This window comes from Haliaeetus albicilla, chromosome 28 (genome assembly GCF_947461875.1).
Source record: "Haliaeetus albicilla chromosome 28, bHalAlb1.1, whole genome shotgun sequence".
In the NCBI taxonomy this organism is placed as follows: domain Eukaryota; kingdom Metazoa; phylum Chordata; class Aves; order Accipitriformes; family Accipitridae; genus Haliaeetus; species Haliaeetus albicilla.
In genome coordinates, this window is record NC_091510.1 from 16,885,893 (window position 1) to 16,902,240 (window position 16,348).

Genomic DNA, 16,348 nt, shown 5'->3' on the forward strand with positions numbered 1-16,348 from the left:
GCCGCCCGCTCTCCTCAGAGAAGAGGCGGCCCCGGCGGCGGGAATTGCCTCAGCGCCGCCCGGGCGGGAAACGGGAGCGGCTCCTCCTCCGGCGGAGGGGCGGAGTGTGAGGTAAATGTGGGAAAGAGAAGGGAAACTTCGAGGTATGTGCGTCAATTTCAAAAGGTTGGATTTTTTTTTTTTCCTTCTTGTATTTGAGAAAAACCGATTGGTTTAGTTTTCCTGTATTACTCTTCACGAAAATCAGGAGACAAAACATACAAGTATGACTGGAACACATACGCTGAAATGTATCTGTTGTTCTAGGCAAACCTTAGCTTACACTTACAGCAAGCTGCACCTCCCCGCATTCATTGCTACGAGGAAGTCTCGTTCGGCATCAAAGTGATCAAAACACGAGCTTCAGGTAACAGAAAAAAATAAACACACATCACATAACTAAGTATTGCCAACTTCAACTTTAATAATGGAACCATCACTTTTTGCCATTTCAGTAATAACTTTAAGGGGAATAAAAACTTCCCTACAAAAATAAAACTAAGCTTGTCAAAATTATAAATAGTTTAAATGTTTGTTTTTAAAGACATACATTTGAATGTTTCCCTGCATCCCCCTTCCCCCCCTCCCATATCATTTAATCATTCTGGTACCATCATATAATGAAATGAAAAGAGTTTTGCAACAAAAGTTCTGACAGTTCAATTTGATGCAAAAATTAAAAAAAAGAGAAAAAGCTGACAGCATGGCCATTTCCTTTAAATTAAAGCTGTTGTAATCGCCAGTGTGTAAAAAAAAAGAAAGAAAAAATAACCCCACACATGACCTCTTACAATAATTAACCATGGACTAAGACAAAATTAAAATATAAGTTTATTTTGGTCCCCCACCCCCACCCCCTTCACCCCAAATCAAGACTCATAGTGCATACAACACTGATTGAGGTTTTTGGCTAAAGTAAATGCAGATGCGCCTACTTAAAAGACTGGTAGTTTAGTTCAAGTAAAAACAAAGTTCACATATTTTTATACTCCACTTTTAAACTCAAACAGTGTTTAAATCTGAGCAACAAATGGTTCAATATTGACAGCGATTATGTAATGATTACACAGTTATGGGCAGATACGTAAATTAAGTAGATGTTAACAGAATACCCACCGACATGCTGCTGCATTCATAGAAAAACAAATTGTAACAAAACATAAAAGCATTCCCTGAACCATTATAAAGTGTCTCACTTGAGGATAATGTTACTAACTCACACATGCACTACAATGTTACATGTGAAATTAAAAAACAAACAAGATATGCCTTATATATACTTTATAGTTAGTCCTACCCTTAATTTCTCTTAACACTTTAAAACATTATGATTGTCTCATTAAGCTTGCAAATTCTTTTTACCAAAGAAAACCTGTGAAGAGGTTAAAAAAAAAGTCTTACTAAGGAAAGGAAACAAAGGCACAATTACATCAAATTAAGGGGAAGAACAGAAGCATCTTGGAGTTTCACACAGTATCCATTAGATGTCACCAAAGTTTTAACAATTCCTTGGGAATTTAAAACAAACACCCTAAGAGTGGAGGAAAAAAAACCAACTTCTGCTGCTCTTAAATTGTTAGCACTCCTCCACCTCCCCACCCCCCCACCCCCAATATATAACTCATTTCCTCTCTGGCATGATGATGACTAAAGTATCAGTTACTCAAATCTGCCTCATGCTTGTATTGCACACCCACTTCTTTGGTTTCCTTTGAACGTGCTTTTTTTTAGATAAATAACTCTGAAAGAACAACAATTATATTTACAGTAAAGTAAAAAGTTTTCTTGCTACATTTTTCCTACTTTTAAATCAAGTAAATCAGCAGTCTGCAGAATTTGGTAATCAGTTTTTCAATTAAGAATTTAAAAACCATAAGGAAAAAAACTCTCTGAATTACTAAAAGCAAGAGTTACTAAGCTCAGTCACCAACACAGCCAAGAAATGTTAATTTTCTGCTAAGCTGGAAACATGAATAAGAAATTCTGCTTTCTTTGCCTGACTGAGCCTTTAACAAACAAAGAAGCAGAGGAAGCTGTTTTCGTCTTTCAGATATAATTAAAAATTATCCAGCCTAAAAACCAATTGCTGAGCCAGAGGAAAGATCTGACTTACAATGAAGACCAAATGCATCTGTAGTTACAGCTTATGTCTAAACACTTGCTCGATGGGTATTTCTCACAGAGTTATCTGAGACATTGACCACTCTTCAGAATTCAAGTAAGCAGCTTTTTAGCTTTGCTGCACTTTTTGCTATGCATTTATGGAACCAGCTTCTCCAGTAATGGCTTATATGTGCAGCTCCATTTCCATTCTTATTTAGCTTTTGCCTCTCATTCCTTCCCATTATTTCTATTATCTTTACTTCTCTTCCAGTGTGGATTTATGCAGTTAAAAAAAAACATAAAACTTAATCACAATATTATAACATCCTAAAACTTTAATCTTGTAGAATTAGTATTTTAACTTTCCTCTGTATAAATACTATTTCCATTTAAAACCAGTCCTCCTCTGTCAGCTGTTAAGAGTTCTCCTCCCTCAACTCTTACCTTCTTTTCAACTTTCTCTTTACCTTCTCCAGAAAGACCACTTTAAAGCCTTCCACAAATTTCACAGAACAAACCACAAGATCTCATATGCTTCCCATCTATAACAGTTCTCTCACAAATTATACAGTAACTATTTGAAAACAGAAAGGTAGTGCAAATCAATTTCATCTCAAAGATAGTGCTCCAACTAATTCTTGTCCAGATCTTTTTTTTTTAACCCATCAATTTGCACACCCTTACTTGTAAAGCTACCATTAAAGCAAAGAAAAAAATAAAATCTTATTTCATAGCATCCTAGAAAATTGATTACAGTTTCACAGCTTGCACCAAGATAACTTGGAAAACTCTCTAGGCACAGAGAGGGTTGCAAACTGATGTACAAACATGCAGAATCCCTTACTTGTGGGTGAAAGATGCTAAGTGACCTGGCTTATGGAACTAAGTCTATAGCAAAATTCAGGTACCCTGGCATCACAAAACAGTCTTCCGAATAAAGAAAACTACTCTCTGCTGCTCTTTGTACATTGGGTTTGGCATGCTATACTGACATTTGGTAGCGTGCATTTTTCCTGAGTGTCCTTTGGCCCCCTTTTAACCAGGTTTCCACACCCCACCAAGGGCTTCTTCAAGTTTGTCTCTGTAGGCTGCGTAACGCTTCCTTAAGATTTGCAGTTGCTCATTTTCCTCTTTGTCCAGTATACGCAAGAAGTTTTGCAGTTCAGGAATACTAAAAGCTTCCCACTGGAAAGAGAAAAAGAGAAAAGGGCGGATGAGATGAACAGAAAATACACAAGTAGTTTATATGTACTGTATTTTTAAACAAAACCTCAGACACAAAACAATTTCAAACTGAAACAGTATTGGGCACCCTCCTTGCAAATCTTAAGGGATCTGAAAACATTTTACTCTTTTAAACTGTTTTTTGTTCTGCAAGTAACAATGGATCAGTCTAACCACAGATGAAATGTTTACAAAAGGCACAAAATAAATAGAACAAGGAAAAAAAAAACCTGCTTCCAAAAAATGGATCATCTTGCCAGCACAGATCAAACAGAAGCCCACTCATCCATGAAGTTAAACACACACACAAAACCCGCATGGGCATTACGTACCATGACTTCTCCAGTTTCATGCTCACGTAGAACAAAACTGAGCATTTCTGTTCTGGGGCCTGCCACCAAACGCAGGTAGAGGGGATGTTCCCGGTCTGACAGCTTGCATGTATAAACTGCATGAGAAGAAATCACGATATTATCACCTTTACTAATGATGCTTCAAGTGCTTTGAATGATTAATGCTAGCTAATGTTAGAAATTTCAGATATGCATGTGTAGCCACAAAATTTACACATTCTACATACTGTCTACATATTAGTCTACATACTGGTTTTGAGGAAATGAGTTTTAGGTAGAAGCTGAGCAGATGACTGATGGTAACAGTGCAACACTACATTCACGCAGGAAAGAAATGGCCTCTAGTCAACACAGTATACCATCTGCATACATGCAGGGGAAAAAGCACAAGAAAAAAATACAACACAGCTCTGTTGCTATAACTAAGCACTTAAGACAACATAGCTGTGGTATTACCATTCTGATACCTTTTCTATTTAAAACCTCATACACAAGTCTAAGAGACAACTCTGCCTGCCTGACACAGTTGGTGTGGCTGACAGCCAGAAACATCTGAACTCCTGAAACTGCTCTCAATGTCCACAGAAGGCAGCAGATTCTAAGTGCAAGAACGCAACGTTGGCAAAACATACTTTTCACTAAAAATACCTTTTGCATCTTCCGGTATTTCCAAACACAACATACAACAAACTTTCTTAAGGGCAGTCATTGCACTGGGAGAGCCATGTGCACTAATTAACACACACGAACACAATGCACATGCCCATGATGCTCATCACCTTGAGAGCTGTCTGCCAATGCAAGGACTTCAGGTATCACAGACACCAAGGTTTCTCTTTTTAAAAATCTGTCCTGTAATTTAATCTCACAAATCTGCAGTGTATCAGGCTAGCTGAAATGTAGAGCCTGATACGGGGGCATATTAAATAAAATATAACAGACTACAAGGCACAGGAGATCTGTGTGGGTGGTTTAGTAGGTTCTTATGTGAATTATCCTGAAATATCCCCAAATAATTTACTCTCTTACACATGCTACTTTTCGTAAGGAAAAAATACAAGAGAGCAAGATTGTCACCTCCATTTATCTGAGCTCTTCCACCCTGCTTATTTCAAGTACTCCTACAGCACAACTCCCTCCCCAAACCGCTTCACTACCAAAATGTCACAAGCCTAACTTATACCTTGGTCTTCCTTGTGACAGCGTTTATAAAGTGCAAACTTTGCAGGGTTGTCAGCCACGAAAAACTTTTTGAGCAAGGCCTCAATAACTTCACGAACAGTATTGGTGCTGCTGATGTGAAGGGTATTCACGCAGCCATCCGGCAAGTAAAAAGCAGTTTCATTATTGCCGTGAGCACACCTCCCCTGGCTCTGGGAAGACTGCACAGTGATAGGTCTGCATAGTTCCATCTGAACTTTGATGAAGCCAGTGTAAATCCCATTCGCGTTCTGCAACAGGAGGAAAGTATTGGACTGTTAAAGTCAGTAAAGACCAGTTGTGACACATTAGTGGATTATTAACTAGCAGATTAAAATGGTCATAGCGAACACAATTTAATACCTGACATCTCATAGGAAAAATATTGTTTCAATAACTCAGACATTTAGTCTTTTTGGTATATCTGCTGAATATTAATTTTTTTTCTTAATAATAACTACTGAAATTCTCTAAGAGAATTAGGATCTCTTTAAGCAAAAGGTACTACAAACTAGTGGTAAGTTTTCATGTTAGGAGAGAACTATGAAGTGAAAAAGACCACTAACATGCATCTTCAACAATAGATTTTATGCAGAAATACAGAAATTATCTCCCACATTTTAGCTGTGCTTGTCAAAATAGTCTAGGGCATTTAGACGCTCAAATCCTGTTGCAATTAAAAAAGAACCACAATAAATGCCAATCTAATCAACATTTCAAATTATTTATTCCAGTTGCTTCTGAAAGACAGAATAGCAAAATTGATCAAACCTTAGTGAGCTAGAAAACTTCAGCCAATCTGGTTTTAGGCATAGTAAGTCCTGACCCACATGCAGACATATAACAAAAATCTTCTTAGTACACAGTTGTACTTACACGGTTTAAAGCATATAATGGAATTTCAAAATTTCCGTATACTATACGCCCATAGGAATACATAATATATCAGAAAATCTGGACAATGAAACGACTGAGTAACAGCTTGCTAGGCAGATAGATGTGAATTTTAATGAAATGGCCTGCAGTAGGCTGGACTGAGCCTTAGACCTGGTCTACAATCCTTGGAAATGAAAAGTCTATATGCATTGTCTATATTGTCTGCGTTACGGGGCTGGGGGGAAGGAAGTCTCCTCATGCTGAAAACCTGTATGACTACTCTGAAAAATAAGTCTCCTATAATAAATATTGTGTGTTAACTTTTCTCATTGGTTGAGCATCTTTATCAGAGAGATACCTGACAAAAAATTATCTACACAAACAAGATATATTTTATCTTCGTGTTTACCAGCTGAGGGTTTTCATCTGGCAAATTTACATCTTAGTGTCAACTGAGCATTTATCTTAAACACATTTCAAATGACATATACATTTGTTTCTACTAGTTTGTTTCAATCCATGTAAAAGAGCTACACAGATAAAAACATTTCAGATGTGAGATTCAACTTCCAGATTTAAGAAAGAGCCTCTTAGAAAGTCATTAAAACAGACAGTTTCATATACAGGATGCTAAGAAAATGATTCACAATGCACTACAAAGTTAAAGTTCAATTGCTCCTATTAAAAATAACAGGAATCCTATTCAAAACTTACCAAGGTCATCTTTAATTTATCAGTGACAGATGAATTATAGCTTTGTATCTTCTCTTTAACTTCTTCTTTACTGAGACAAACATGAGGTTCTCTCTCCTTCTGAACATCCTTCAACAACAACAGAGACAAGTTTTAGAGGAAAAAAAAATTAGAAAAGCAATTCTTTTATGACTTTGGATATAAGTATTCTTAGTCCAAATGGTAATTATTCCACAGAGGCTCAACATACAGTAAAATTAGCTGTACAGCAATAGAAAGGATTAACATGTTAGGCAAATCAAACAGAGCACTTGGACTGAATGGTTAAATCAACACACCCAAAGACACTTGTGTCCTTTCTTTTGCCAACTGTTTTCATTCAAATATTTATCAGCAGTATGTAAAACAGCCCAGCTCATTTTATGGCTTGATTTGCTCATGTCAATGCTATGCAATACTGTTAAGAATACAGTTGCAATTTTCATGAAATATTACTTAGGGCACAAAAGAGTATTTCTAAACAAATGAAGAACATACATGAAAATAGCAGCATGTACTAACAAATAACACCAACAATCTTGTGTGTCCCAACAACATAAGAGCATCCCTGCATTCCAACACAACAGATGGCATGTTACACACAGGGTCACCAACTACTACCCAAAACACCACAAGTAGCTCCCTAGTTATACAATGTCACACCAAGTTCATGTTTTTTCCATGGGGAAGGCCCTATTAGATTTTTCAACGGCTGCTTTTATGAGCTCGCTACAGATTTTACATGCAGCAGTAAAACCAATCCCTGGAGTTGGATTTTATCCAAACAAACATTTGTTCCCAACCCGTATTCCTGCAGCAAACGAGCATTATAAATACACTCCAGTTTCTACCACTAGCACAAATGCCATATATAGTAGGAAAAGAGCTTCAGCTCTCAGCTTTAATGATTTTAAAACTTCACTTAGCAAAGGAGAAGCTCTGAAAGAAGCTTGAAGCTTTCAGGGTACATCTGATCACAGGAATATACATTCATTGTATGGACAAACCGTCAAGTCACAGTGTTCCAGTCTGTCCTCACAAGCACATCTCAGCTGAGCTTATCCCAAGAAAGGATTTCCCCGACTTCAGCCAGTCCTGTATCAGAGTCTTTGGGACACCACTCAGCGCGCACCTTTGCGGGCACTTCAGTTTGCCAGAAATGACCCCAAAGATGAGCACATCTGCTGTGGAACTATAAGTTTCCATTTGCCAGAAATAATTTGGAGAGCTTTTTCTCTCTCCTAATTTAAAACCGGCTAGTTTTAGCTCTTTGGGGCTTAGTTTTGCTTTTCCTATATGGCATTTTACTAAATGACATGCTGGAGTGGACTTTTTTCCCATAGCTATAAAAAGAAAGGTGTGGTCTGAATGGCGAACTGGAAGCCAGAAACCTTGAATTCTGATCTGGGCTCAGATACTGATTTCCTGCACAACACAGAGAATATACCTTTATTTATTTATATTCCTCAGATCAGGAAACTGAGGTAAAAAGGAATACCAGTAAAACACAGCTCTGCTATTAGTTCCTTGAGCCCAACTCTAAGACTGTGTAAGCATCTTGCGCAGTTGCCAGACCCCACCTAGTCTATTACAAAATACCAAATTACTAAATGTTGTCAGAATTCAAGTCTCTATTCTCACTAGAGAAATTAAGCTTTCTTGCCCTTCTATTTTTCATCTTCCCTCTCCCCCAAACTGCCATAATAATGACAAATACAGCTCCATCTAAACTGCTCACTTCATCTCCCCAGAGGCTCTTACAGCTTTGTAGTGTTCTATTTGGGGGCAAATGAATAGCTATAAAACAAAGCAGGCATGGCGGGGGGGGCAGGGGGGAAGTAGTAATTTTTTTTCTCTGAAATAGAAGTAAATGTTATTGCTGTTTTCATGCTTAAAATAAATACCAAAAGCAACGACCCATAGTCAGAGTCTGGAAATACAGGCACTCTAAATGTTGACTTCAAATAATGTTGTGGGAATGGAGAATGGACCGAGACAACATTAGCAGTGGATACGGAAGGGACAGGGAATAGCCTGCAGGCCTCTAGCCATAAAGGTCTGACAGAGCATTTGCCATTTATATGGCTGATTTCAAGAAACCAGGCTTTAACTTGGAATGTTCCTAGTCTGTATAGCTGCAGACAAGCCCTTTCACATGGATACCAGCAAGACTCATCTGAGACATGAGCATATTGTGCAGTTCGTACGTCTCTGATCTGCTAACAGTATTGATACTGAACTTCCAATAACAGGCACTTCAGTTTTAGTATTTATCATTATTCCACTGCTGATTATTCAAGCAGGTACCTCTCTCATCTACCGTTGGACTTGATTGTCACCATGATTACTGAAGTCATCCACAACATCCATTATCATCAAGAGAAAACACAAATCAGAAAAGAGGAAAACACTTACCACCTTTCCTATGTTCAAACCCCAACCTTTGTTAAAAAACAACACCCGCCCCCCCCCCCCCCCCAAACCCCACTTCACATGAACTTCTGTGCACCTCAAGAGATTTAATTTTGCAAAAATGACTTTTAAGGACTGTAGATGACAGAAGGAACCTATTGCCTTTAATGGCATAGGGTAAGTTCACAAGGCTGACAGCTAAAAAACAACCTGTATGATTAAAAAACATAAAAGTGAGAGAGAGAGAGAGAGAGAGAGAAAACTTGGTAAACAAATTAGTAAGTATGAACAGACAGCAAGTAACTTTCTCCTTTTTTCATATAGAAGAGTTTTCATATACATTTCTGTTCTCCCAAGAATAAGAATCTTCTCAAGTGTGGCCCCGGTGCAGAGCTGTGGGTCACTGGGCATCACTGGGGGAGCTGTCATTCCCTCGGTTAAGTCAGACATGATTCCCTACTTGAACATACCACTGGAATTTCCACCTTCTTGCATCAGCCCTAGAGGCCAGGCAATTTTGGTAAAGTTTAATTAAGCACACAGAAAACATGGAGCCCTGTTTACACAAAAGCTGAGATAACCTCCTGTAGCATACTGCCAACAAATGCAGCTATAACTCATAACTTCTAAACAACCAAAGCCTGTGCCTCAACTAATTTTAACAGTACGTAGATTATGCAAAACTATGAACTGAATACAAAAAAGGAATACTAGGAATAAAACATTAAAGAACAGACCCAAATCATTCAAGAAAAACACTGTACACAATAGACAGAAACACTGTTTACTTCAATCATCATTTTCACCCCAGTCCACCATCCTTGGTGGACTTGACCATCAAGACCACAGACAGTGAACCATGGAAGATACCTGTCAAAGGAAAGGAAACCTAAGTCTGTCCCATTGGAAACCTAAGCCCAAGATATTAATGAATTAATCTTCAGATACCCTTCCACTCCCAAACAAAAGCTCAAAACACTCCAACTGCCCCCAACACATTGGGGCACATCACTTCAACCAAGCAAACAAAAGCTCCTTGCTAGCTAGACACCACTGCCTATAGAAAAATCACATTGCTGTCACACAGACTGCAGAGACAGTAAATGCCACATCACTGCTGTCAGGAGAAAGCCAATAAAGGAATACCTCACTGAGTTTATTATGAACAAGAAAGCCTCAGCCCACTATTATTCACTGGGTCAGCTGCTCTCAGTGAGTATCATTAAGTAGCATATGCAGATTTGAGGCACTTGTGTATTTTAATTTTCCTAATTATACTCAACCAACATGTGAAGAGAAGCTGACAAGATGGTATACAGTTTAGCTGAATTGCTCTCAGCATACAGCGGCACTTCACTTTTGCCATACAGCTTTGTCTAGCCATGCTTTAAGTTAAAATAAGTAAGTCTTCTTTGACCGGTGTACTTAGGTGCATGGAGGAAGACTTGGCAAACTCATTTCCCACAGTTCTCTTATTTCCTTCTGTACTTGCCACCTCATAACAGGACCCTCTAAAAGAAAAATCCTCTGCTAACTCTGCTTAGGTCTGGCAGATCAAATTCCACTTTTATTTCAGCAGGTGTATTTATTACCTGTAGAAGACCTTAAGTCATCCAATACAACAGCAGAGTAACAGCAGTAACTAACTCATCTGTGCTATGCTTTACAATATGCTTGTATCACATTGCTCTGAAATAGTGACCAAGTGCCTGAAGCCACACCTACTCAGGGTGGGACTACTGGGGAAAGCAATTACTCCAACATCAGCTGTTTTAAACAAAGGAGCAAGGGCATTTCAGAGGGGAGGTCCCTATGTTACAGCCAAGTACACCTATCATCAGTTCTTGAGACAGTTCTGCCTGGTCTGGCAAGAGAGAAGCCACTCTGTGTGTCACCTGGTGGCTCACTCAGCACAGGACAAAAGCTGCTTTTTCCACCGTGGCCTTCCCATGCCCCCCCATTATGCTCTGCAACCCATGGCACAGCTCCTCAGAACCAGCACACTGCTGAGGCCCGAGGGGCAGCACACTCCAGCCAGCCAAATCATCTCTCGGCCAATTCAGGCACAGCTGATTCATCTCCAGCTCTCTACAAAACGCCCAGCACACACCCCTCACAAAATTTGTAGGCTGGGAATTGTGAAACTGCCTTTCTTCAAAAGTTAGGCCTGGTGATGAGTCTCCTAACCACAGATCCTTGCCTATGTCACAGCAGCAGAGTGGAGTATAAGCACTGGCAGCAGAGCAGTTCACACTACATCTTCTTCTGTCAGCCAAGACCTAGATGTTGCTGGGCTTAACAATGGCACTTCTGGGTGCTAGTGTGTGTTCAAAAAAGGAATTTTCTCTATAAAACAATGCACAAACATTTCAATGTTATTTTTGTTTAAAAAAAAAAAATCAAACCTGACTTAGGTGTGACTCCTCCACCACTTAGCCAAATGATATTCTCAGTAATGGCTGCCATGTCATCACCCCTTCCTCCTCCCAGCCTAGTTAAGTGTGTTTTCCTCATTATCAGAGCTCCTGGTCTCCTTCCATTCCCTGCTTCTCATGTTATCTGCTGCTTCCTCAGCCCAGCACAGATGTGAAAGATAAAAACTAATCTCAAGGAGACAGCTGAATACATCAGAACCCATACAGATGATATATCTGGGTCCAAAACACTACCTCTAGTCTGAGCTATTAACTTCTATGAAAATCATGCTGTCCTTCCCAACACTTACAGCGCACACCACTGCGACCATTTGTATTAAAGCCACTCCTCAGGTCAACCAAAGCAGCATTTCATTCTCAAATGAAATTCCTAAGCTACAGCTGCCAGTGAGAGGGGAAATGAGGCAAGTGCTTTCATTTTCCCAAGGGGAATAGCTGGTCTTTCATTAGAGCTCATGATGCAATGCCTCTTCACAGTTGAGCTTCCTCTCAACAAAAAGGGCAGAAAATGTTTTTTCTTAATCACCTCTACGCCCCATACACATCTCATTTATTGTATCGCAGATGTTTAAAGAAGCAGCACTCTTTTTAACTTTTATGCTCAGCCCCCCCAAGACTAGCTCAGCATGAATCCTCAATGAACACAACTAAAACTGCACAGATTACAATTAAAATGAACTGCAAATCAAGTTGTGGTCCCCAAAAAGAAGAATCACATCACATCTGGGACTTTATGAAAAGTTCAAGTCTCACGGTTACTGCCAAACCCTAATACTGCACGCAGTAAGAAAGCACTAAGCTAAGCTCAACAGCTAGCTGCTATGGGATGAGGCTGAGAAAAAGTTCTACAAACAAAGAAAACCCCCAAACCCTGAAGCCTGTTTCCTCAGGATCCTTGCCTCGAGACAGATGCATGGCTTCCCCAAACTGCTACTATAGGCTTCTATTTGTGGAGGGATACAAGAAAGTCTCTCTCCTCTATCTAATCTCCAATTTTCACAAAACTTCTAGAAATTAGCATCTCCTGAGGAATGGGGAACCACGCTCCTCTTAATATTTCAGCTTGACAGACAAAGGAAAATATAGTGGACAAAAGGTTAACCTATCCCAGGAACATATTGAAGTATTTTTGTAAGAAATCTAAATAACAAAAGACCTGTGGGAGCTCAAGCCAACTTTTAAGCCATGTCAGTCCCTATCCCCTGCCCTCACATTTCATATTAATCCCACACATATAGTGACCTTTGATTCAGTCAGACAAATAAAGTTGCCCTGATCCTGCTGTAAATTGTGGCCAGGAATCATTTTTGAAGTAAAGCGCTGAGGCTTTGACAAATGAGAAATGTGGCCTAATCTACATTAAAAAAAAAAAACCACAACAAAAAAAAACCACCAAAAACCAACCCCCCTCCAAAACCCCTAAGTCTTGTTTAGTCATAAAAATTGCAGCTAATGCATTCTACTTACATCATGTTTGCATTAAAGAAAGGATTTAACTAACAGTCCTGTCAAACAACAAAAAAGCCCAGCAGAGAACACAGGAAGGAAAATGGAGAAAGGGGACTTCTGATCTCATTTGTTGCTACTTCTACAAGCAAGAACACTCTCTTTCCTACACAGCCTGCCAGCACTCCCACAGGAAAGAAAGAAATTGAACCTTGCAATTAAATTATTCTGAAACAAACAACTTGCTTCTTCCTTATCCTAACTCTTCTGAGAGCAGAGCAGCTTTTCTAGCAACAGCAATTCCTCCTTCCATCCCAGGGCAAGCCTGCACTCAGAAGATGCACTCTTCCTTCATTTGAAAGCCTGAGAATCACCAGGTAGAGCTACTGGTCATGTCCATCCACAGATGGTCAGTCAGAGACACCAGTAGCCAGAAAGGTATGGAGAAGACCAAAAGGGGGGCAGGGTGGCCAGGGAAAAGTGTTAGCATCCAAGCAGCTCCAAGCATTGCACATTCTCACACAGCTGCACCTTGAAATGTTTGTGTCCTCCTGAATGGGGTGAGGTTGCTCTCTGGGTCAGGGAAAGGGGAATTTTCTGACAGGATGAATGTGGGCAGAATAATCTCTGTATCCTCTTTAGCACCTTTTGCTTTATGCACTCAGAGCCACCCAGTTCCCACCAGTCAGTGGCACACAGGGCAAAGAAGCAGTCTCTTTTTTAGAAAAAGATTTCGTTTTTCTAAGCAGGTTTGGTTGACCTGAGTCTTAAGTGATTATCCTGACAATCAAATCAAGTCCACGAACAGCCTGCACCATGCCCTCCTGAGGTAGAAGAGAAGCAGCACCCACCAGGTCAGGTGTATGGTGCATCCAGCCTAGTATTCTGCCTCTGACAGCAGCAAAAATAAAGGCTGTTTCGAGCAAGCAAGTGAGCCTTTTTTGCAGCCTCTCTGCTGGCATCCACAAATGTTGTAGCAGGAATTCAGAGGGCACCTCCCTTCCAAGTCTGTTCAGTGGCCATTTATGGAGCTGGTGTCCACGCATGCACATAAACCCTTTTTGAACCTGTCGATGCTGCCCATCTCTACACCTCCTGTGGCAGCAAGTTCCTGAAATTCATGACTGCCATCTGCTTTAAGCTGATCTTCTAGTAAGACAGAAGAAAACTTCTGTTAAATATATTGAGTGCCCCTTAATCCTAATATGGCAGGACCTGGTGAACCTAAGTTTCACACTCAGCTTATACATCACTCTGTGATTTTGTAAACCATGATCACACCCCTCCTTTTTTTCTTCTCCAAAGTGAGGAGCCCTGGTCCCCTTAGTCTTTCCTGAAGTAGCTGCTCCGTCCCCTCAATCATTTTAGAGAAGGGCGACTAATTGCAGTAAGCCCTTCCTGAGATGTGGCAACCAGAGCTGCATGCAGAACTCAGTACATAGGCACACCAAAGCTTAGGTGCTCTCTGTTTATTAATTTGTACGCTACAGGTTTATGAAAAATCTTTATCTATCTAAGATACCCATGATACAACATGGTCTCTCTATCGGGCACTTCCATAGTGGTTAAAGAAATTCCTATGCAACTACCACAGCTTATAATTCTAGCATAATTTTACAAGATACAGGCATTCCAGTTAATAAGTAAATACTTGCTACTTTCAGAGTATTTTCAGTTTTTCCAAAGTACCACCACACCACATGACTTGGCATGCTAATGAAAGCACTGAATGACAAAGGGTAAATAAAGTAAAGCATTATGGCTCCTGTCTGACCTCTCCGATATAAACACTCAGATGTTTATATGGTGAATATTTTTAAGCAGCAGAGAAATAAAAAAGAACTCTAACTTCCCTTTATTCCTTTTAACAAATTATTTTCCTTCAAATAGAGGCAATATGAACAGAGTTAATGTTCAGGCACTGTGAAAGGAAGGCTAGAAAAAGCATTCTATTTGTTGGTGACATTAAGATTGCTGCTTAAGTTCTGTCGAAGTTTATCATGACCTCACCTCTGAAAACCCCTAGTTACAAACCCTGTCATACCCTATATGGCTGTACTTAACTACTGGCATGCAACCCAGTTTTAAAAAGCCAGTCATCTGTTTAAAGTGAAAACCAACTCCACGAAGAATAGTATCTGATGCTTGGCATTAAGATTCTGACCCCACACAGAAACACAGCAGGTTTTATGAAAAAAAAAAGTACAAATCTGCATATTATGACATTTTTAGAGCAATACAGTACATGATTTAAGTAACATTTCACAGCTGTTTCAATTCTGCAAATTTCAGTAAAACTAGATGTAAGAAGCATAACAAACAGTAAATAACCTCCTTCAGGTCTCCTCTCCAGAAAGCATATGAGTTTTGACTGCTGCCTATTTAAGCTGATAAGGGGTTTAATGAAGTAAAATGGATTACCAGCCTCTTTGTGACCTGTGCAGCAAAATCTAGCTTTTAGCAGTCAGTTAAGAAACAAGCTTATACAAGATATTGTATAGAAAACTAATTAGTTTATCTTGAAAAGAAGGTTAAGTATGGTCTGGAAGCTGAGCTATTAATACAGTTAGCAATCAGACAATTAAGTAATACATTAGGACCCCAGGTCATTACACCACAGTATTTGCATGTGACCCTGCAATGCAAGAATCCAACACACTCCATCTAACAGAAGGCAGGAAGAGGTTGTTTGCAACAACAACCCCACAGGTCTTCAAATGCAACTATCTATATTTTACATTAAAACTGGTACTGGAAACCAACCAGCCGTTCCTGAGGAAGCACAGTGCAGGAAGAACAAGTCCCGTGCCAGGCCAAGGCATGCAGTCTTCTTCTCCCCATGGTTACTGCCGGTGCTTCTCAAGTCTGAGGCAAGCTCAGTCATGGGCCTTGTCTCAGCAGAAGCTGGGTGATGTGCTGGTTTTCGCATGTGTGTCAAACACCATTTTATCTTTAGAGTAACATTCCCTTCCCAGGTTTGGCTGGGTAGTTCAAAGATGTCATCAAATTATTTTTTAAGCCTTCTGACAAAACCTGCCTGTATCGAGAAAAGGCAACAACTTCCTAACCAGGCTGAGCCTGCACATGGTCACAGTCCCACCAACCAAGTCATTTTTGTTTGGATTTGTTCTACTTGAAAGAAAAAAACCAAACCTCTTAAAAATTGCACAGCAACAGTTGTCATCTAGGAAATTTGTAATGTAACGCGTTGGCTCTTCAGATATAGCGCAACCCTGCCAATTTTTCCCTTATCATGGACATGACAATGAAAACAATGTTATTCAAAAAGATGCACAGTCTTGTCAAATACTGGTCATGGGGGGGTGGGAGAGGGGGAAGTTCCTTGTTTGAGGGACATACAGTTCCCTCCAAAATTCAAGAAGTTACTGTCTCTCTCTCGGTCAACCTGGTGCTGATCTCATATTTGAAACTTTTCTGAAGGGAAAAAGCCTTCTTCTACCACACATGCATCTCAAAACCCCACAAAATTTAGGAAGCACAACTATCTATTTTTCAAATAAAATCTGC

The 16,348-nt window shown here is 39.7% G+C and overlaps 1 protein-coding gene across 4 annotated transcripts in view; it reads right to left on the minus strand.

Moving 5' to 3' along the window:
* Positions 1–443: 443 nt before the first annotated feature.
* The window catches only part of RASSF3 (Ras association domain family member 3), a 115,720-nt gene continuing 99,815 nt past the window's right edge, over positions 444–16,348 (minus strand). For all 4 annotated transcript variants that reach the window (XM_069773607.1, XM_069773608.1, XM_069773610.1 and 1 more), the window contains 4 exons: positions 6,510–6,617; positions 4,903–5,170; positions 3,699–3,814; positions 444–3,327 (listed from right to left, as the gene is read on the minus strand). In XM_069773607.1, the coding sequence (XP_069629708.1) occupies positions 3,178–3,327; positions 3,699–3,814; positions 4,903–5,170; positions 6,510–6,617 (642 nt within the window). In that variant the 3' untranslated portion in view covers positions 444–3,177. The remainder of the gene's footprint in view (positions 3,328–3,698; positions 3,815–4,902; positions 5,171–6,509; positions 6,618–16,348) is intronic.